The sequence below is a fragment of the Giraffa tippelskirchi genome, chromosome 1 (genome assembly GCF_054371585.1).
Source record: "Giraffa tippelskirchi isolate mGirTip1 chromosome 1, T2T-mGirTip1v1.2.pri, whole genome shotgun sequence".
In the NCBI taxonomy this organism is placed as follows: Eukaryota; Metazoa; Chordata; class Mammalia; order Artiodactyla; family Giraffidae; genus Giraffa; species Giraffa tippelskirchi.
Genome location: NC_137275.1, coordinates 187620718 through 187643527, shown reverse-complemented (window position 1 = coordinate 187643527; position 22810 = coordinate 187620718). Strand labels below are relative to the sequence as shown.

The 22810-nt window shown below is 42.9% G+C and overlaps 1 protein-coding gene across 13 annotated transcripts in view; it reads left to right on the top strand.

Annotated features, from left to right (window-relative positions):
• The first annotated feature begins 1775 nt into the window (after positions 1–1775).
• Positions 1776–22810, top strand: part of ENTPD4 (ectonucleoside triphosphate diphosphohydrolase 4) — a 38809-nt gene continuing 17774 nt past the window's right edge. For 5 of the 13 annotated variants that reach the window (XR_014060833.1, XR_014060830.1, XM_081515324.1 and 2 more), the window contains exons 1-6: positions 2983–3190; positions 11613–11708; positions 12847–13044; positions 13556–13761; positions 20113–20263; positions 20773–20876. Coding sequence is in view for 8 of the 13 variants with exons in the window: in XM_081515324.1 (XP_081371450.1) it covers positions 11701–11708; positions 12847–13044; positions 13556–13761; positions 20113–20263; positions 20773–20876 (667 nt within the window). In the remaining 5 variants the exon portion in view is untranslated. Of the gene's footprint in view, positions 1852–2982; positions 3191–3241; positions 3712–4796; positions 5074–5188; positions 5333–11612; positions 11709–12846; positions 13045–13555; positions 13762–20112; positions 20264–20772; positions 20877–22810 lie in introns of those variants that run through there. The other 8 variants (XR_014060834.1, XR_014060831.1, XM_081515367.1 and 5 more) reach the window with 5 other exon arrangements.

Here is a 22810-nt window from a genome sequence, read left to right as displayed (position 1 = left end):
CCCTCTGCATTGCAACGTGGATTCTTAACCCCTGGACTACCAGGGAAGTCTCTGAAACGTTTTCTAATGCCCTGAGAACTGTGGCAGGCATCAAGTGCTCAATAAGAGTTGTCTCCTCTTAGTTTTTTTTTCCTCCTGTTAATCAGCGAGAATAAGTCCATGGCTCACCTGACAATTGCGTTTCTCCTTCCTTCAGAGCTTCTTTGCTGTATCCACTACCTGAAGCACTACTACTTCATATAGGCCCAGACTTCATCCCTCTTATCATATTGAGGCTGTGACCTCAAACATCATTTCCTCAAAGAAACCGTCCCAGATGACCGTCCCAGAGGGCTGGTCCTCTCGTGTTGAATAGTGTCCCCCAAAAGTTCGTGTCAACCCGGAACTTATGAACATGACCTTATTTGAAAATAGGATCTTTGCAGATATAATCATGTTAAGAAGAGATTATAGGGACTTCCCTCGTGGTACAGGGGTCAAGACTTTGCCTTCTAATGCAGGGGGTGCAGGTTCCATTCCTGGTCAGGGAGCTAAGATCCCACATTGCTTTGTGGCCAAAAAACCAAAAGGTAAAACAGAAACAATGTGGTAACAAATCCAATAAAGACTTAAGAAGAAAACAAATGAAGAGACTATATTGAATTGGTTGGTGGGGAGGGGAGAGAGGGGCTAAACCCAATATGACTGCTGTCCTTTTAAGAAGAGGGGAATTTGGAGAGACACACAGAATAACTTCATGTGACAACGAGATTGGAGTGATGTGTCTACAAACCGAGAAATGCTGAAGACTGTCAGCAACAACCAGAAGCTAAGAAAGTGCAAGGACGAATCATCTCCTATTCTCTTCACAGAGAGCATGGCCCTGCGAACACCTTGACTTCAGACTGTGAGCCTCCAAAATTGTGAAAGAATATATTTCTATCGTTTTAAGCCACCCAGGTTGGGGTAACTTGTTATGATAGTTCTAGGAAGCTAGTGTACCATGTTCTATGTTTTCATCCTTTACACTTTTCCTTCCTAGCTCTTATCAGATTATTGTTGTATGTGAATTATCAAGAAATATTTTTAAAATATTGATTTTATTTACTTATTTGGCTGTGTTGGGTTTTAGTTGCAGCCTATAGAATCTTTGTTGTGGCACATGAGCTTCTCTCTAATTGTGGCATGAGGTCTTCGCTGTCCCCCAGCACATGAAATCTTAGTTCCCTGACCAGGGATCAAACCCGAGTCCACTGCATTAGAAGTCCAACCACTGAACCACCAGGGAAGTCTCATCAATAAGTATTAACGATGTGATAATACTAGTCTGGCATTTTAGTAGAGGCCTTCTTAAGAGAGAGACTACTGTAATAAGAACCAGTATCTCAAATCATAAGGACTTTGAAAAGCACATAATTTTGAGTGAGCCTGGCCCTAAAATCACAGCATGTTCATAGCCAACTACCTCAGCTTCTCAAAGCAAATCTTAGGTAGAAGTCACAGAGGTTTCTAATGTGTAATCTGTCCAAACTGGTCATTTTTTAAAATAACAACCGATTGCCACGAAAGGGCACTGAAGTAGGAGTCAGAACCACTGTGTTTCCCCCTCTGCCTCAGGGCATTTGGGTGGGACATTCAGTCTCTCTGGGTTCCAGGTTCCTTAACAGTAAAAGGAGGAGGCTTCATCTAGACTGTAACTATGGCCCCTTTGTTGGAACATTCTGTGGCTTTATGATTCTAGTATAGAGTAACAATTAAAAGATAGTATTACTTCTAAAGCAGAAGCCTCCTTGGTCACTACTAGCCTTCTTCCATCAACAGTATCCGAATCCAGCGATGAAATGTTACCACAAGGAGATTTAACCTAAGCAGGTGCTGGACCATGGATTCTGCTTAAAATGTGTAGCTACTAGTTTTGTCTAAGCTTGTTTTACTTAACCCGATGAGTAGATCTTTCTAGGACTCTCATTTAAAAAAAAATATTTTAAAGTGGCTGAAGCTCCAGTACTTTGGCCACCTGATACAAAGAGCCAACTCATTAGAAAATGCCCTGATGCTGGGAAAGATTGAAGGCAGGAGAAGGGGATGACAGAGGATGAGGTCGGTGCATGACATCACCGACTCAATGGGCTTGATTTTGAGCAAGTTGCAGGAGATGGTGAAGAACAGGGAAGCCTGGGGTGCTGCAGTCCATGGGGTCACAAAGAGTCAGATGCGACTGAGAGACTGAACAATAACAATAATAACAAATTAAAGTGGCTAGGCTGCCTGGTCGCTTCCTATCTCTGGGCAGCAGGAAAATCACTTTTTTTTTTTAAGAAGACGAAAGGATAAAAAGCCACGATTCTCAAGGTTGTCTGCAGCTTTGTGACTTCGAGGCATTGTTTTGTGGGGGGTGGGGGGTGGGGGTTGCGCGGGTGGGGCTCAAGCTAGAAAGCCAGAAAGTGTGTCCTTGAGCTAAGTACCAGGTCTTGGGGTCAATGTCAGGAACTCGTGTTGTTCACTTCACTATTTCTTCTCAAAACCATTACGTGTGTTGGGGGCGCTCTGTTTAACCTAGAATACGCTCTGGTATATGAAACTTTTGGCAACAAAGAAATCTTGGTTCTTACTAATTACGTGGACCTTAATTAAGAGAGTCACTGAATGAGTTTGTGCTTCGTTTCTCCGCCTGTAAAACAGAGATAGTTACTGGCAAAATTGTAAAATAAAATGTCAAGAGCTGAGCGAAAGTGCCCAGTTAAGTTTTCAAGTGCTGTTGTCCATAATAATAAAGAGCACAAAGGAAAGATGAATGTGTCATCAGCACACTGATGCTTGCTGAAAACCGAAGGGCTACGATCTGCGGTATCCAAGCCACCCTACGAGTTACTTTTCGTGTTGCCACTTTCACTTTTGACATTCTGTGCTCTCAGCGGACTCCGCGTGCTTCCGCGGATGCCAGTCACCGCGTACAGGCCCCGCCCCCAGACGCAAGCCCCGCCCCTCGGCGTGCGCGCTCCCGGCGCTCCCGGTGACTTGACGCGGGTGGCGGAGGAGTGGCGGGCCCGCTACCGTAAAGGAGCGGAGCTCCTGGGAAGCTATCCCCCCCACCCCGGGGAAGTCGTGTCGGCGTTGCCGGCGCCACCTCGCCGCGGTGATCGTGATGCGCTCCACCCGTAAGTCCCCATTCCCGGGAGCCCCGGCCGCCGAGTCGGACGTAGCCGATCAGGTGAGGCGGCCTTTCTGGCGCGGATGAGGGCGGGGGGGTGGGCGGCCGAAGTGGGGACGGTTGAAGCGGGGCCCCACGGTGCGGCGAGGCCGCGGACCTGCCGCTCTGCCCCGGGGGCCTTCCCCGCGCCAGTGGCTCCCCACCGCCCCGGCCGCGCGGCTGCCTCCGGGCGCCCGCCGTCAGCGCCCGTGACCCTGGGCTGCAGGTGCTGTCCCCCCAGCCCCTGGCGGGAGAAAGCTGGCAGTCGTGCTGTTGCGCCCGCTCCAGTGACCGCGCTGATTTCCCCTCCTACACGTAGTGGGCGCGGGTCTGGCCCGCACTGGGGAGGGACCTGGCTGGGGAGAAGGATGCTGCACTCAGGACCCTGCGAGTCTGACCTGCCACCTGGTCATGGCATTTACAAGTCAGCATCGTTTTTGCTTTGCTCTGCTTTTACCAGGATTCATGCTTTAGATTTCTCTAAAATCTAAATCTAAACAGCTCCATTGAGAAAATAGAGCTAATTGGGCGACAAAGTGATGGTAAGACCTATGTTTCTCAAACTTGAGTAATGCATGAACACCTTTAAAAGGGACAGTTCGCCTCATTTTCTGGAGTTTGTCTCAGAACCCGCAGGGCTCCTCAGACCCCAGTTAGAGGAACACCAGTGTGAAGCGTTTTCAGAGAACATTTGTCACTAGTAGGAAAGTAAAGAGATGCCTTACAATTTAGGAACTTCCATGCTAGAAGATACACTAGGTTATTAAAGAACTCTAAATGAGAGACTCAAATCCCTAGTTTAATGTCATATTGAAGTCTTTAGTGTGTTCTGTTTTGTGTAATGAAAATAATTTTCTAGGCTTGGAGAGGCCGCAGAGAATCATATTCTTTGTGTTATCTTACATTTAATGTTATCATATCTTGGTGTCAGGTCTGTTCATTCTGTTTGACACATTAGCAGAATTATAAAATGGAGCATTAATATGTCTAAGTAGTTTGTTGATTTCGTTGTCCACCTTAATATTGATTTATCACTTGTACTTGTTGCATTTTAAATCTATGGTTTACACTCTTCCAAGCCTCATAGGACTACATGATCTCAACCCTTGTGTATATAGCCTGGAAAGAACAAATGAAAGTTGATCTAGGTATTTATATTCTCTACATTTTTATTCAGCGTGTTTATTTAAAATGGACTACACACAAATACAGAGAAGATTGAGTGTGGGAAAACAGAAGTATTACAAGTCAAATCTTGGCAAAGAAAAATATTGACCTGTGCTTTGAGAAAAGTGTAATATTGTGAGCAGGACATATGAGTTAGTAGGAAGTGACTTAAGTTAAGGCCCAAGGCAAGAATGAGAACAGCTTGTGTGGGAGAGGAGCGACCCGCATCACTAGAGTAGAGAGATGTTATCTGGAGCGAGCAGAGAAGAGGTTGGTGAAATAAGATGAGGGAACTCTGCTCAATATTCTGTACCACCCTAGTTGGGAAAAGAATTTGAAAAAAGAATAGATAATGTATATGTATAAATGAATTACTTTGTTTTACACCTGAAACTAACACAACATTGTTAATCGGTTATATGCCAATATAAAAATGTTTTTTGTTTTTTTTTTTAAAAAGGTGAGACTGATGGATGAAAGGTCTCAGGGATGCCACAGAGGGAAGTTGTTGACCCGTAAGCTCTGGGAGGGTCTTGAGCTGGTCATGCTGTGAAGGTAGTGTTTTACAAGGAAGTGTTTCCAAAGAAAGGTGTTCCACGTAGAGATCTGTCTTGAGCTAGCGGTGTCTGCTGTGGTCATTTTAGATGTGTGGACTATTTGAGGAAGACTTGGCAGGACCTGATGACCAACAAAAACTTACAACATACAGATAGTTGGGAATCAAAGTTGAGAACCAGGTAACCCCAATTCATGGTGATACTCCTCTTACACCTGGGGAATTTGGAAAGGGGTATTAGTTTGTGTCAAAGGTTTGTAAGCCCAAACTTAGACTATATGAATTTGCAATAATAGGGAAAGCCTCAGATGTGAAACTGAAACTTGAAGGAAGTCAGAGTTGCAGATCCAGGAAGTTACAGAGGTGATACAGGGAAAAGTGTGACCAGAAAAGAGATCATTTAAAATGGGGACCAGAAGTTTGCAAGTGAATGGTGAGAGGTAAGGAAGAGGTTTGGTTAGGACTTGCTATTGAAAAATAAAATAAAAAATGTAAAATAAATATGAAGAAAATATAGATCATAAATGCAACTATGTACATTCTTCCCCCCCTTATTTAAAAAAAAATTGGAGTATAATTGCCCTACAACACTATGTTAGTTCCAGGTGCATAGCATAGGGAATCCTGTACATGTACATTCGATAACCCTGTACATTACAAAAAATGTATAAAAAACATAAGTCTAGTTACCCTCTGTCACCATATGAATTTGTTACAATATTATTGACTGTATTGCATATGTAAATTTCATCCCTGTGACTCATTTATTTCATAACTGGAATTTTTACCTCTTAATCTTCCTCACCTATTTCTCTCCTCCTGCCATTTCCTACCCCTCTGGCAACTACCAGTTTTCTCTTTGTATGTTTGTCTCTGTATTTTGTTATGTTTATTCATTTGTGTTTTAGATTTCACATATAAGTTGAATGCCCTCCGTGTCCATCCATGTTGTCACAAATGACAAGATTTCATTCTTTTTTGTGGCCAAGTAATATTTCACTGTACGTACATACATACACCATAGGTGTTTTATCCATCTGTTGTTGGGCACTTTGATTGCTTCCATATCTTGGCTATTGCTGATAATCCAGCTATGAACATAGGTGTGCATATATCTCTTCAAATTAGTGTTATTTTTCTCTACGGAAAAATACCGAGAAATGGGATTGCTGGATCATGTGGTAGTTCCAGTATTTTTTGAGGAACCTCCATACTGTTTTCCTTAGTGGCTGCACCAATTTACATTCCACCAACAATGCTCACAGTTCCTCTTTTTCTACATTCTTGCCAACGCTTGTTACCATACATTCTTCTTAATGAACAGATCAAGTTGTTTTGATGTATTTTTCCCACAACTGAGTGCCGCACAGCATCCTTCACTTCGGCCTCTCACTCTCACCAACACGTCATTCCTTACAGAATTCTGCCTGTTGATGATCTTTTGATTTTTCCAAGCCCTTTTGTAATCCTTGGCTACTCATATCGTTCCTTTTTGCAGCACTCTGGTGTCATCTTAGCATTTTATTCAGAGGTCTAGCTCTTCCGGGGTCTCATTTGTCTGCAATTTTGTTTGCCTGTGATTTCAGTATTTGCTAATATCTATATCACGGCATCCTGCATTTTTCACCGTCTGAGCCATTTCACTTTGCAGTTAACTGGTATTGTTTTCACTCTTTCCCTTAGGACTGTCAGAGAGAGACTGACTGACAAAGACTTTGACTCAGGACCTAGTGTACCTCATTCTGTTAAAAAACGTTCAGCTGAGGGGGGCCCCATCAGCTGAAATCATACGAGTTAATGCATCTCTTTGGTGATAGGTCTCACACAGCTTAGGCCTTTTAAAAACATGGCAGTTTTATGTAATATTACTGAGTTTGCCTTCCTAAACTCTGGTGCCAAGATTCTTAGCTGCAAATGCAACTGCAGTTTACATTTGAAGATCACATTACCATGTTGTTGTCTCCTGGGTAATACTCAGCCATGCTTTTGTCCTAAATAAACGTAATTATAATTACTTCAGCAACTTACAAGCTGTCCTATTTTCTCTCTGTCTTTACACAAATTTTGTAACTTACAAAAATATCTATTTATCCTCATGGTCATCATATATTTGAAGAAAAAAAGAGTCCTAAGACAAACACCAGATTAAATAACATTTCCTATATTTGCTGTGGTGCATCCTTACAGTGCATTTCTCCTTTGAAATGTCCTCTCTTTTCTCCTTCCCTCTCTGTGTCAGCACGTTTAATAGTCACATCGTAGTCCCTTGCATACATGGACCATGTTCAGTGTAACCCACCCCCAAAAGGCACTTTTGGCACTTAGTAACAGTGTTTTGCTATTCTAAATAATACTGTGATGAACATCTTTATATGTGTTTTAGTGAATTTATCTAATTATTTCCTGAAGACAAATTGCTATGATGGATAGAGCAGAGGGTAAACATGTTTAAAATTTTCACATGTGTTACCTGTACTCCCCCAGAAGGTGAGTACATATTTAGATTCTCTCCAGGAGTTCTCACAACCTTTTCCCCTCCCACTAGTTAGCACAGTATCATCAGACTTTAATCGTTGCCAACTGATAGTGATAAAACCTTGTTTTTATTTATATTTCTCGAAATACCAGTGAAGTTAGATTCTGTCAACCATTCAGATTTCTTACTCTGTTCATCTCCAATTGTCCTTGCTCATTTTTCTGTTCCAGTGTTTCTCTTTTTTATTTATAAGAACTTTTTTATATGTAAGGGATATTTACTTTGTGTCATGTACGTTGCAAGTAATTTCCCCAAGCTTTGTGTTTGAGAAGGGCTTGTTTTTAACTCTCAGAAGTCTTAAACTCATGAGTAGATGTCTTTTATTTATAGTTTGAGACATTGATGTCACTTGAAGAAAAGTCTTAACCTATTCCTGAATTAGATAAATACTACATTTTCATCTTACATTTTTGTGGATTATTTGATATTTAAATCTTTGAGCCATTGGTATTCTAATAAAAGGTATGCTGTAGTAGTCTCACCTTATTCAAATGCTAAAAGTAGATATAAAAACACATAAAACATATTTATGTTGGCATTTTTTTCCCTTTTTATGTGGATTCTTAAATCACAAATACTGTTTGTCCTAAGTTTAGGGTACATGGTACAATATGGACACCCAGTGACCCGTGAAACAAGCAATAGTTGCTCGTCACTTGTGTGACAGGCACTGGTCACTGGGGAAACAGAGGGATAAGAGGCTGTTCCTGCCATTGAGGGGCTTACCACGTAACAAGAAAGTGAAGCATAAGCGTAGCATTGTAGCCGACTACTGTACAGAGCCAGTACTCTGAGGACGTGAGGACTAGGGAGGTCCTCCCAGAGGGATCATGCTGAACCAGCAGCATGAGGAGCACATAGGAGCACCAACAGACGGACCAGAGCCAGAGAGCATCCTACAAATGTAGAGGGATGGGAGCACTCCAGTGACCTTTGGCTCGTGTTGAGTACGGCTGGAGTACAGGGTACAGGTCTGGCTAGTCTGTCAGGGGATAAGACTAGAAAGATAGATAGGGCCAGATCAAGCCTTCTGATGCAGAGGCTCCGTGTGGCTCTGCAGCACTTGACATGTGGCTCGTGCAGCTGACAGACTGAACTGCTTCCCTCCCTTTTAAATAGATTTTATTTCATTCATTAAAAAAGCATCTATACACATAAAGATTGTTACCTACAACAGTTGTTATTTACCCAGTATATAACTCTTAAATTGAAATAGAGTTGATGTACAATATTATGTAAGTTTCAGGTGTGCAACACAGTGATTCACAATTCTTAAAGATTATGTTCCATTTATAGTAATTATAAAATATTGGCTATATTCCCTGTGCTGGACAATATATCCTTGTAGCTTGTCTGTTTTATACATAGTAGTTTGTACCTCTTAATTCCCTACCCTTCTCTTGCCTCTCCCTCCTTTTCCCTCCCCACTGGTAACTACTGAGTTTGTTTTCTATATCTGGAGCCTGGAGAAATTGAATTTTTAATTTTAATTACTTCACCCACACATGGCGGTGGCTGCTGTATGGAACAGCATAAGGCTAGATCAAGTGGGACCTCTTTTACCATCCTAAAGACAGGACATTTTCCTGAGTGAGAGAGAAAAGTTGAGAGGTTATCATAATTCCTGCTTGTTTTGGGAATATTATGTGTAAGTTCATAACCTTTTTGAATCCCAGAACTCTGCAGCTTGACTTCTTGCCAGACTCTTTCCTAGGGGTTGCCATGCTGGGAATGCAGCCACCAGCCAAGCAGACCTAAATCTGGCCCCTTGTGGGGCTGCATTCTAGAGGAGGAAACACATGGGCAAGAGAAATGCAAACACACACACACACACCCAGTTTGTTAGAAGACTATGTGGATAGGTGTATGGATTCACATGCTTAAATCTCAGCTCTTTTATTTATAATCACTTTTATTAGCAATGTGACCTCAGGTACATTACTTAGCCTCTCTGCTTCATCTATAAAATATTATGCAAATAGTACCTACCTTCATGATTGATAGGAGAAATAGATCAGTATTAGTAAAGCATTTGAACAGGGACTGGCACTGTATAAGAAGTTAGTAAATACATAAACGCTGAAGAGAAAAAATAACTCAGGGTTGGGAGCTGGATGGAGAGCTTGCAGTCATAGATTGGGTGGTCAGGGCAAGCCTCCTTGAGAACGTGCCATCGAGTAAAAGTCTGAAGGGAGTGAAAAAAAAAAAAAGCCATGTGGATTATTTATAAGCAGAAGGAGCAGCACCTTCAGAGACCCTGCGACCAGACAGCACCTGGCATGGATGAAAGACAGTGAGGACGCCAGTGTGGCTGGGTTGGAGTGAGAAAGGGAGAGGAACAGAGAGATCAGAGCAGTGGCAGGTGGGGGATCCCATCGGACCAGGAGTCAGGGTACAGCCTTTGGCCTTTATTTATGTGGGAGGGGAGCCGTTGGAGGATTTCCAGCACAAGATTACCAGGCTCCTGGACCTGAGCAGGGACGGTGGTTGTCAGTTTTGGATGAAGAATCTGCCTGAAGCTGTTAGCAAGGGATTGGGTAGCTGCTGGGTTGAGACTGCAGGTGGGAGACAGACTAATTAGGCTGCTGTCCCGATAGGCCAGGTAAAAATAAGAGATAAGAAAGAGACCTCAGGCAAAAGTGACAAGAAAAGGGACAGACTTTAGAAAAACTGAGGTTAAAGAAATGGAAGGACTCGAAGACTCTGAGACGTTAGTCTGCCATCGTCTTGGTCAGCCGGCTTTCCAAATAAAGTCGTGTTCCTTGCCTACATAAAAAAGAAAGAAATGGAAGGACTTCGTAAGAAATTGGCTCTGGAGGATGAAGGAGAGGGAGGGGTCAGGCCCAGCTGCTTAGTTTTCTGCTTTGAGTGTTTAGGGGATTGAGATAGCAAGGAGGAACATGGGAGGAGCAGAATGGGGACACAGTGGAAGGGTTCAGTTTCAGAAGTGTTTCTCACAGGTCCGCACGATGTTCAGATGGGGTTATCATTAGGTGCTGGAAGATACGTATCTGTGACTTAGAGAAGAAGCTTGGGGTGGAGAAAGTTAGTTCTCAGCTATCAGGTCATTGAAGCAATAAGTGAAGTTGACCAGTAACAGAGATGAGGGTTAGGAGAGATTGGAGCCAAGACAGAAAACCTAGGGGGAACAGAACAGACGGGATGTGCAGAGGCACCGAGACGTGGAGAGTCCTAAGAAGGAATTGATCAAGAGCTAAGAAGCAGACTAGGGGAGACAGCTGTCCCGAGAGCCTGGGAGCAGTGAAGCAGGGCCACAAGACCAAGAAAGAGACCCACCGTCTCTTGTCGTTTGGATCCAGCAAGTCGGAAGGAAGCCCTTGCTTAGACGTGTGTTCTGTCTGTGATGTGAGGTCTTGGGTGGAGGAGTGGCAGCCACTGTGAAGGTGACAGAACTCAGTAGGAGCGTGGTGCCTTACCTGGGACTTTGTGCATGAAAGAGGGATCTACTAGATTAACCAGATGCATGGATAGTTCAGGTTCCCATTCAGTTAGTCATTCTGCCCACCTCCTACTCCCACCCCTCATCTCCCTTAACACGCAGCACTATTAAGTAGTTTAGACTGTTTGGTGACCTGTATTTTGGGGTCACTGACTCGCTTTTGGGTAGAAAACATTAACTAGTGCCAGACTGTTATTATCTCTATTGGTTTAGGCCTGTATCTCTGACAGCATGAAATTAACTTAGAAGTGTGTTGCTTGGAATAAACCCTGCTAAGAGCTCCAATGCTGGGATCATGGACCAGTTTACTTATGCTTGGATTTAAACACCCTTTTGAGAACATGAACAGAATTTGTATCCTACTGTTGTGCAAAAACTATATGAATCTTAATTATGTTGAATTGGTCCATGGAGCTTTTCAGGTCTCCTGTTTCCTTCTACTTTTCTATATATTCATTCTATTAATTTTTGGGAGTTTGATGTTGAAACTCCAACTGAAAATTTATCTACTTTTCGTATATCTACAATTTATTTTTTAATAATTGTAATATATAGTGGAACTGTATGTAACTTTATTCTGTGTTTTCCAAGTCTCCTGTAAATGTGTTATCATACTTTCATAATTTAAAAAATAAAACAAAATAATAAGTTAAGCACCCCTTTGATAAGTAACGTAGACGTTTACTTGGAGTGTGCCATCTTTGTGATTTTTCCCACTTCCTAGAATAAGAGGGCTCTAACACCAGGAGGACTGCGGTGATGGTGTGTGAGGACTGATTCCCAGAGCCTTGCCTGACCTCTGACCCATCAGCATGGGGAGGTGAGTGATGGTGCCAAATCACTGGCACTGTAAAACCCGAGATTTCAGTGCCACAGAAACAGGTCTCCATGCGGAGAAAAATCTAAATCTCAAGTGAAACGTGTTCAGTTGTGTTGCGCTTCTGTTGAACACCTTTGTTCTTCCAGGGCCCCAGTGGGTGCCTGTCACAGAAGGAAAGTGGTCATGCCAGGTGGATTCCACAGGGGTTAGTGTAAGTTATCATAAAGGGCACGCATGCTGGGATCTGGGAGGAGCTGAATTAAGCACAGGAGAGAGGTCTGTAAGCCTCAGAGGTATGGGAAGGGGTGATAAACTCCACGGAGTGGCCCAGGAACCCATATGGTAACCAGAAACTACAAATAGAAAATTCCACTCGGCTAGCAGGCTACCTCCCCCTTCTGTGAGATATTTTAGTCCATGAAACACTCTTTAAAGGGAAGAGTGTCAATTAACTGTAAAACAATAGAATTTATTCCAAAGGCAGCAAAAAGAAATTTTAAGGCCTGTTCCTGACATAAACTAAGAAGAAAGTTTATTTGGAGAAATGTCTTAGGAGTAATTCTAAAAACACAGGGTACACAAAACGTATTTGTTGACCGTTGCAGGGATGTTGTTAAAGATACTGTTTTATTTCCCATCTTCTCGTGCAGTCACCAGGGAGAGATTGGCCTTGGAATTCAGTGTTAGAGAATCTGCTTCCGCCTGGACTGCTTGTGTTTCCACTGTAACGGGCAAAGTTTTGGCCACTAGCATGCTCAACCACCTTTGCAGGCTTTCCTTATTACATGCTTTTTTGTGCTCTTATTTACTTTATTGAACTTAATGCTTATAAACTATCTCTAATTCTATTTTTGGAATGAGTCAGGGTAAAAATAAAAACTACCTAATACTCCCCAGAAAGGGAGGGAACCCAGAGAAGTCATAATCATCAGGGCCTAATTCTCATTCATCTGATTTTATAATTTTTTCTATTTTACATAGCACAGTAGCAATGTGGAAGAGGCTGGTCTACAGAAGGCCTTCCAGCAGGAACATAGGGGCAGCTCCTGCTGAAGGTCTTGTATTTGGATCAGTGGAGGTGAGGAGAGGCCTCTGTGGAGCAAACTGCTTTAGCTAAACCTATCTTTTGGCATTTCAGGATCGGCATCTCCTGTCTTTTTCCTGCTTCCTGGCATTTCAGCATCTCTCCAGTGGGGTGTCCCCGAATTCTGAACACCAACTTACGCCAAATTATCGTCATCAGCCTTCTGGCTGCTGCTGTCTCACTTTTATACTTTTCGGTTGTCATAATCCGAAATAAGTATGGACGGCTCTCCAAAGACAAGAAGTTTCAAAGGTAGGAGAAAAAAAAAAAGTCTTTTCTAGATGGTATGCCGTACCTTCATCCTATGACTTCAAGACTTTGGGGATTAGGTTGGAATTTAAGGAGCATGTGACTGGAGGAAGCGGATTTTGTACCCAGTACAGCATGGCGTGAAAAATTAAACTGTTTGAAACTGTTTAATTATTAACCACCAAATCACACTATAAGAGGATTTGAGCATAAGCTTCTCCTGTGATATCATTTAAAGCTAATTTTTCAGTTACTGTTGGTAGTTGGGAAATAGAGTTTTGCTTTTCAGAGCTCATATGAACTTATTTTAAACAATGATGAGGGTGTATCTGGTTTAGGTTACTTTTACCATGATCACTTTTTTGTTTTCTTTTGATTTTTTTGATCATTCGACAGTTGTAAAAATGTTCTGGTGGCAGTGCCACATAGCTTAGAGATCACTGACTTGGTATTTGTGTATTGCATTATGGATAGTCTCTGTCTCAGTAAAAGTATGTTTGTTTCTCTAAACAAGGTACTTGGCACGAGTTACTGACATTGAAGCTACAGACACCAATAACCCCAACGTGAACTATGGCATCGTGGTGGACTGTGGGAGCAGTGGGTCTCGGATATTTGTCTATTGCTGGCCACGGCACAATGGCAATCCTCACGATCTGTTGGATATCAGGCAAATGAGGGATAAAAACCGAAAGCCTGTGGTCATGAAAATAAAACCCGGTATGTAAACCATAAATATCTGCTTGGTAACCAGGTTCTTTTTCTTGGGGATGGTCTTGATCCCTGCCTCCTGTACAGTGGCATGAACCTCCATCCATAGTTCTTCAGGCACTCTGTCTATCAGATATAATCCCTTGAATCTATTTCTCACTTCCACTGTATAATCGTAAAGGATTTGATTTAGGTCATACCTGAATAGTCTAGTGGTTTTCCTTACTTTCTTCAGTTTAAGTCTGAATATGGCAATAAAGAGTTCATGATCTGAGCCACAGTCAGCTCCCAGTCTTGTTTTTGCTGACTGTATAGAGCTTCTCCATCTTTGGCTGCAAAGAATATAATCAATCTGATTTTGGTATTGACCATCTAATAATGTCCATGTGTAGAGTCTTCTTTTGTGTTGTTGGAAGAGGGTGTTTGCTACGACCAGTGTATTCTCTTGGCAGAACTCTATTAGCCTTTGCCCTGCTTCATTTTGTACTCCAAGGCCAAATTTGCCTGTTACTCCAGGTAGCTCTTGACTTCTTACTTTCGCATTCCAGTCCCCTATAATGAAGAGGACATCTTTTTGGGGTGTTAGTTCTAGGTCTTGGAGGTCTTCAAAGAACCGTTTAACTTCAGCTTCTTCAGCATTACTGGTTGGGGCATAGACTTGGATTACCATGATATTGAATGGTTTGCCTTGGAAACGAACAGAGATCATTCTGTCATTTTTGAGATTGCATCCAAGTACTGCATTTCGGACTCTTTTGTTGACTGTGATGGCTACTCCATTTCTTCTAAGGGATTTCTGCCCACAGTAGTAGATATAATGGTCATCTGGGTTAAATTCACACATTCCAGTCCATTTTAGTTCACTGATGCCTAAAATGTCTATGTTCACTCTTGCCTTCTCCTGTTTGATCACTTCCAATTTGCCTTGATTCATGGTCCTAACATTCCAGGTTCCTATGCAATATTGCTCTTTACAGCATCGGACTTTACTTCCATCACCAGTCCCATCTACTACTGGGTGTTGTTTTTGCTTTGGCTCCGTCTCTTCATTCTTTCTGGAGTTATTTCTCCACTCTTCTTCAGTAGCATATTGGGCACCTACTAACCTGGGGAGTTCATCTTTAAGTGTCATACCTTTTTGCTTATTCATACTGTTCATGGAGTTCTCAAAGCAAGAATACTGAAATGGTTAGCCATTTCCTTCTCCAGTGGACCATGTTTTGTCAGAACTCTCTGCCATGACCTGTCCGTCTTGGGTGGCCCTACATGACATGGCTCATAGTTTCATTGAGCTAAACAAGGCTGTGGTCAATGTGATCAGTTTGGTTAGTTTTCTGTGACTGTGGTTTTCATTCTTTCTGCCCTCTGATGGATAAGAGGCTTATGGAAGCTTCCTGATGGGAGAGACTGACTGAGGAGGAAACTGGATCTTGTTCTGATGGGCGGGGCCATGTTCAGTAAATCGTTAATCCAATTTTCTGTTGATGGGAAGGACTGTGTTCCCTCCCTGTTGCTTGACCTGAGGCCAAACTATGGTGGAGGGAATGAAGTTAATGGCGACCTCCTTCAAAAGGTTCCACGCACTCACTGCTGCACTCAGTGCCTCTGACCCTGAGGCAGGCCACCGCCGACCCAGACCTCCACCAGAGATTCCTGGACACTCATGGGCATGTCTGGGTCAGTTTTCTGTGGGGTCATTGCTCCTTTCTCCTGGGTCCTTGTGCATACAAGGTTTTATTTGTGCCTTCCAAGAGTCTGTTTCCCCAGTCCTGTGTAAGTTCTGATGGTTCTATGGTAGGGTTAATGGTGACCTCCTCTAAGAGGGCTTATGCCATATCAGGTCTGCCATACCCATAGCCCCTGTGGCAGGCCACTGCTGACCCATACCTCCAAAGAAGACACTCAGACATAGTTCTGGCTCAGTCTCTATGGCTTGGGCGTGTGTTTTGTGCCCCTCCCAGGTCTGAGCAGCTCAGGCGATCAGGTGCTTGGCAAGCATACTGTCCCAGGTGAGCCATGCATTTTAATCACCTCCCCAGTCCCTGCCGCTCGGTTTCCCGGGTGTGCCGCAAGAGTACCATCTCAGGTGTGCTGTATGGCTCCCCTGGAGAGCTGATCTCAGGCTACAGCCCTCCTGGTGAATGTCAACCATCCAGGATCTCAGGAAGACATGGTTAGCAGCTAGGAGCCTGCTCACAGTTGGGTGGAAGATGCCATCCCTGGGGCTGAGATTGTAGCAGCCCCTTGCCTTCCAGCTCTGGCTGTCTCAAGCCTACCTCTCTGCCTCTGGGCTGGGAGGGGCTGGTAGGCAGCCTGCTAGCTCTCCTTTGGTATTGCTCTCCTTTGTTCTGTGAGCAGCCCAGGCTGCCTGTTAGGTTGTTAGGTTAGAGCCTTTCGCAGGAAAGTTCTCCTTTCCGCAGTTGCAGTTAGGTGTATATTCTGTGGGGTTTTTTTTCTCCTGGTTATGTTGCTTCCTGAGATTCTAAAACTCCCTGCAGACCCACCTGTGAGTTTCCTACTGTGTGGAAACTTCTCCTTCATGACTCCCTCCCCAGGACAGGTCTCCATCCCTAATGCTTTTGTCTCTCTTTTTGTCTTTATATTTTGTCCTATCTCCTTTCAAAGAGAATGGGCTGCATTTCTGGGTGCCTGGTGTCCTCCGACAGTGTTCAGAAGTTGTTTTCTGAAAGTTGCTCAGCATTCAAATGATCTTTTGAAAAATTTGTGGGGAGAAAGTGGTCTCCCCATCCTATTCCTCTGTCTGACAAATAGCTGAGAAAAGAAGAGAAGCTAAAGGCAAAGGAGAAGAGGAAAGATATACCCATTTGAATGCAGAGTTCAAAGAATAGCAAGGAGAGATAAGAAAGCCTTCCTCAGAGATCAGTGTAAAGAAATAGAGGAAAACAATAGAATGGGAAAGACTAGAGATCTCTTCAAGAAAATTAAAGATACCAAGGGAACATATCATGCAAAGATGAGCACAATAAAGGACAGAAATAATATGGACCTAACAGAAGCAGAAGATATTAAGAAGAGGTGGGTAGAATACACAGAAGAACTATACAAAAAAGATCTTCATGACCCAGATAACTACGATTGTGTGATCACTCACCTAAAGCCAGACATCCTGGAATGTGAAGTCAAGTGGGCCTTAGAAAGCATCACTATGAACAAAGCTAGTGGAGGTGATGGAATTCCAGTTGAGCTATTTCAAATTCTCAAAGATGATGCTGTGAAAGTGCTGCACTCAATATGCCAGCAAATCTGGAAAACTCAGCAGTGGTCACAGGACTGGAAAAGGTCAGTTTTCATCCCAATCCCAAAGAAAGGCAATGCCAAAGAATGTTCAAACTACCGCACAATTGCACTCATCTTACACGGTAGTAAAGTAGTGCTCAAAATTCTCCAAGCCAGGCTTCAGCAATACTTGAACTGTGAACTTCCAAATGTTCAAGGTGGATTTAAAAAAGGCAGAGGAACCAGAGATCAAATTGCCAACATCTGCTGGATCATCAAAAAAGCAAGAGTGTTCCAGAAAAACATCTACATTTGCTTTATTGACTATGCCAAAGCCTTTGTGGAAAATTCTGAAAGAGATGGGAATCCCAGACCACCTGATCCGCCTCCTGAGAAATCTGTATGCAGGTCAAGAAGCAACAGTTAGAACTGGACATGGAACAACAGACTGGTTGCAAAAGGAACCGAAAGAAGTCTGTCAAGACTGTATATTGTCACCCTGCTTGTATAACTTATATGCAGAGTACATCATGAGAAACGTTGGGCTGGAAGAAGCACAAGCTGGAATCCAGATTGCCAGGAAAAATATCAATAACCTCAGATATGGAGATGACACCACCCTTATGGCAGAAAGCGAAGAGGAACTAAAGAGCTTCTCGGTGAAAGAGGAGAGTGAAAAAGTTGGCTTAAAACTCAACATTCAGAAAACTAAGATCAGGGCGTCTGGTCCCATCACTTCATGGGAAATAGATGGGGAAACAATGGAAACAGTGGCAGACTTTATTTTTTGGGGGGCTCCAGAATCACTGCAAATGGGGACTGCAGCCATGAAATTAAAAGATGCTTGCTCCTTGGAAGAAAAGCCGTGACCAACATAGACAGCATATTAAAAAGCAGAGACATTACTTTGCCAATAAAGGTCTAATCAAAGTTGTGGTTTTTCCAGTAGTCATGTGTGGATGTGAGAGTTAGACTATAAAGAAAGCTAAATGCCGAAAAATGTATGCTTTTTAACTGTGGTGTTGGAAAAGACTCTTGAGAGCCCCTTGGACTGCAAGGAGATCAAGCCAGTCAATCCTAAAGGAAATCAGTCCTGAATATTCATTAGAAGGACTGATGCTGAAGATGAAACTCCAGTACTTTGACCACCTGATGAGGAGAACTAACTCTTTGGAAAAGACCCTGATGCTGGGAAAGATTGAAGGCAGGAGGAGAAGGGGATGACAGAGGATGAGATGGTTGGATGGCATCGCCGATTTGATGGACATGAGTTTGAGCAAGCTCCAGGAGTTGGTGATGGACAGGGAAGCCTGGTGTGCTACAGTCCATGAGGTTGCAAAAGGTCGGACACGACTGAGCAACTGTACTGAATAGCTTCTGGATAGTTTTGGGCTTGGTGTCCATTGAAATGATTTTGTATATGGAGTTCAAAAAAATCTGGCTTTCAGTTTGTTTGCTGCTCATTGCTTTGACAGATCACTTAATTTGAGTCCACAGTTTCCTAATTTGTGAAATAAATTTTGGATTTCTAAAATCCCCCTCAGCTTTAATATTGTAGGCTAAATGACAGCTGGAACACTTATGTACTCATTCAGCAAATATTAGCTGAGCACCTCCTATTTACCAGGGACTGTGTCAGGTGCTGAGACTAACTTGAACAAAACACAGTTTATGCCCTCGAGATACTTCCAGTTGAAATGTGACAGCCAAGTAAATGGGAATTTCAGTGAGGTGGAATGAGTATACACTGAGAGGGGAAGATGAGCATGGAATATAATCATAACTCACCTTCAGGGCGGAGAAAGCAATGGCACCCCACTCCAGTACTCTTGCCTGGAAAATCCCATGGACGGAGGAGCCTGGTAGGCTGCAGTCCATGGGGTCTCGAAGAGTCGGACACGACTGAGAGACTTCACTTTCACTTTTCACTTTCATGTATTGGAGAAGGAAATGGCAACCCACTCCAGTGTTCTTGCCTGGAGAATCCCAGGGACGGGGGAGCCTGGTAGGCTACCGTCTATGGGGTCGCACAGAGTCAGACACGACTGAAGCAACTTAGCAGCAGCAGTAGCACCTTCAGGGAGGGTTCTGTTAGGGAAGACTTCCAGGGAGGATCTAGCTCAGTGGGTGAGCTGGAGTCAGCCAGGTGAAGAGGGAGAAAGGAGGGGGGTAGTCAAAGAGAAGGTTCTTCCTGGTGGAAGTGCAGGGGCCCTCAGGCTAGAATACGAAGCATTACAGAAATGTCACGCAGTGTAGTTGAAGTCAAATGGAAGGAATGTGGCAGGAGATGGGATGGGTGAGTGCGCAGGGTGTATTATGCTGTTCTAGAGCTGAGCTTTATCCAGAGGGCGTTGAGCGACCAGAGGATCTCAAAGCAGGAGGAGACACCTTCATAGAGAGTGGTTGGGGATGGCCAGGACTGGAGATTAGGCTGTGCTGCAGCAGGCTGGCCGAGGCTGGTGGTATCCAGAAGAGATGGTGAGAAGTGAAATAATGTGAGCAGAACCAAGGATAGGTGATCAGTGAGACCCAGAACATCTGTTGGTGATGAGAGCCCTCAGCTGGGGCTGCTAAGGTGAGTAGCAGGCAGCAAGAGCAGGATTGCAGTAGAAGTTGAGTGGATTTGCATATGTTGCTGTGAGGTCAAGGACATGGCTGTGTCCCGTGGAAAGTTACAGGCATAATCAGTAACTTTCAGTATGATCAGTATAAAGTTATTATGATCAGAGGTCAGGGAAGAGATCTGAATGGCTGCGATTAAGATTTGGAGATCTGTTAGAAATGAAAGTGGTCATCACTGTTGTTTTCATGAACATTAAAAGTGTAATAAAGGAATGGTATGAACAATTAGAAAAAGAAAGATTCAGAGATCTGAGACAGAGATGGTGATGGCAGTTGTGAGAGAGAGTGAACTTGCCTGAGGCCAGTGTGGGTACGTTTCTTAGGGGCAGAGATGAGTTGACATGCAGTTGATCCCAAGTATCGGACATGTAGCAATTGCTCAGTTAGGTTTGTGTTTGATGACTGAGAAGAGAGCATGGGACTGAACTTGTAGTATCCCCGTCATTTACAACCAACACAATATATGTTGGATATTAATTTAAAGGACTTCTTTTTCTGTAGGCATTTCAGAGTTTGCGACTTCTCCAGAGAAAGTCAGTGATTACATTTCTCCACTCTTGAACTTTGCTGCAGAGCATGTTCCACGGGCAAAACACAAAGAGACCCCTCTCTACATTCTCTGCACGGCTGGAATGAGAATCCTCCCCGAAAGGTGATCCTCCCAAGGGTAGGGCCCGCCAGGCCAGTGGTGGTGTCGGCTGTGGTGGGTTTTCTCCCTTTTCACCCCTCCTCTCCCGCCTCCTCGTCTTCCTGTTCCATCATCATTGTCATCAAAAGGAAGACATTAAAAATTCTCTGTTCAAATCTGTAACAGTACCAGACCTATAGTCAGAACTCACAAAATACCTTTAAATGTATTTATATATGATTGTGAAGAGTAAACTGTTAAGTTGTCATTAAAAAAAAACCTGATTTTTTATTTTCTTAGTTTAAGGATTGTTTGCAGTTGTAATTCTACATCTAGGAATCACATAATTTACACAACTTCTGAAAATTTCTTCTTAAACAGTCTTTTCAGTGAATTGTTTTGGTTTTAAATTTTACTTTTTTCACACAGGATATACCAGAGCCATAGGGTTTGGGTTTTTTGTTTTTTCTTTTTAAAACAGAAAAATTTAGGATTTAATATATTGACATGTAAATTTTTGGATTGTGTTACAGTCAGCAGAAAGCCATTCTGGAAGACCTTCTGACTGACATCCCTGTGCACTTTGACTTCCTGTTTTCTGACTCTCATGCAGAAGTAATTTCAGGGAAACAAGAAGGTTAGTATATTAGTCTTCAACTTGAAATTTGGGAAACTATTCCTGTAAGTCCTCCCAATCTTTCCCTCTGTACACTTTATTAAATTATTCTTAACATCTTAAAATTTGGGAAACCGTAGCCTTCAAATATAATTTTTAAATGATAATATTAGTTTTTTACATGACTAGTCTTTATAATCCAAACGTTAAGCCATTAAAAAATAACTACGTTTGTCTTCACATTTAGGAAGCATATTTTGGATTCATTTTGCTAGAAAAGGTTTGTGTTTCTTGCCTAAGTTACACAGCTTTCTGAAATTATGATAATTATCGAGCTGTAGGAACCTTCTACTGGTTTACTTGCTAGAAAAGGGAAATTATTCTTCACTTTGATACACTGAGAAAATCTTCTGTTTTCAAAGAAATAATTCTACTTGAGAATGAAATGGCAAGTCAGTGTAATTATTTGGGGAATAGCTTGTTAGGATGGAGACCAAAAAGCATTTATTTCAAACTCATCTATCATTTTGCCAAAAATTAGGTGAAATTCACATACTGCCGTAGAACTGTTTATAGACAATCAAGGTAAACAGCTGCTTATGTAAGGCAGAGTTTTATATGCCATACAGAAGTAAGGAAATACTGTCATGGGAATTGAAAGGAAGGGGACTTTTTTTTTTCCTAGCTAGAAGCATCATGGAGAAAGTGACATTTGAACTGGGCGTCAAGGGATAATTATAAACACAGCATGCCAAAGCCTGGTAAGGCTAGGCCTCTGAGAGAGGGATAGGAAGCTCATTCTAGGCAGAAAAAATGATTTAAGTCAACGCAGGTCAGAAAAGCTGCACCCTGGACAGAGGAATAAAAATACTTTAATTTGATGGGATGGCAGCCCTTTTGAAAGGTCATGGTAATGTTACAGGTTAGACGAGTCTTGGTGATATCAGCATCGTGGTGGCATGCGTGGTTCCTTTTCTCTCTCCCCTTTGATTTGCAACTAATCGGACATCCATAACCAAAAAAAAAGTGCCTATGCATAGCACACCAGGACACCCAAGAGATCAGTTCATCTGTGCCCAAGAAAGTGAATGGATTGGACCCCTGAGTTGTCTGCAGAGACAGGCAGAGGCAGCAGCAGCAGGAGTGGCCCTGGGCCAGCATGACCTCTCTGGCAGAGGTGGAGGAGGGTGAAGGTGATGAGTTGGGATGGTGAATTAACCTGACTGAGAGTAGTACAGGTGGAGAGACCACAGCTCCTGTGAGCAGAGAAAGAAAGGAGAAGAAGGCAGAAAGAACCGAAGGGACCAGTTTCTTGCTGTCTGCCGTGGGATTCTTGCAAGAAGATAGCCCATGGACCTCTGGGGATGTCCTTCCCCACTCAAGGATCCTGTTCTCTTTAACACACCCAAAGCCCCAGGTGCGAAGCATACATCTCCCCAGCTGTGTCACCATCCATTTTTTTCCCCTCTCCACTGGCTTTTTTATGTTCACGCTCCCAGCCTTAGTAATGAGGCAACTAAGGTAAGAGAAACCAAAAACTCTGCTGTACCTCCACCTTGTAGAAAATAAAGAAAGGCTTTGAATTACCAATGTGTTGAATTGTTAGAATGAACGTAAACAAAGCTTTACTTAAACAAGAAAGTCATTCACTACTTCAAATGCTGTGACAGAGACACTTTTCATCAAACACTGTGAAAATCAAGTAATGTGATATCACAAGAAGAAAAAAAAAAAAACAGTTTTCCAGCAACTAAACTTAGAGACATGGACTATTGCAATCTGATTGATAAAGAATTCAAAATAGCTGTTAGGAAGAAATTCAGCGAGCTACAAGAAAACTCAGAAAGACCGTACAATGATCTCAGGAATAAAATTAACAAAATAATTTACCAAAGAGGTTGAAATTCTGAAAAAGAACCAAACAAATTCTGGAGCTGAAGAACTCAATAAGATGA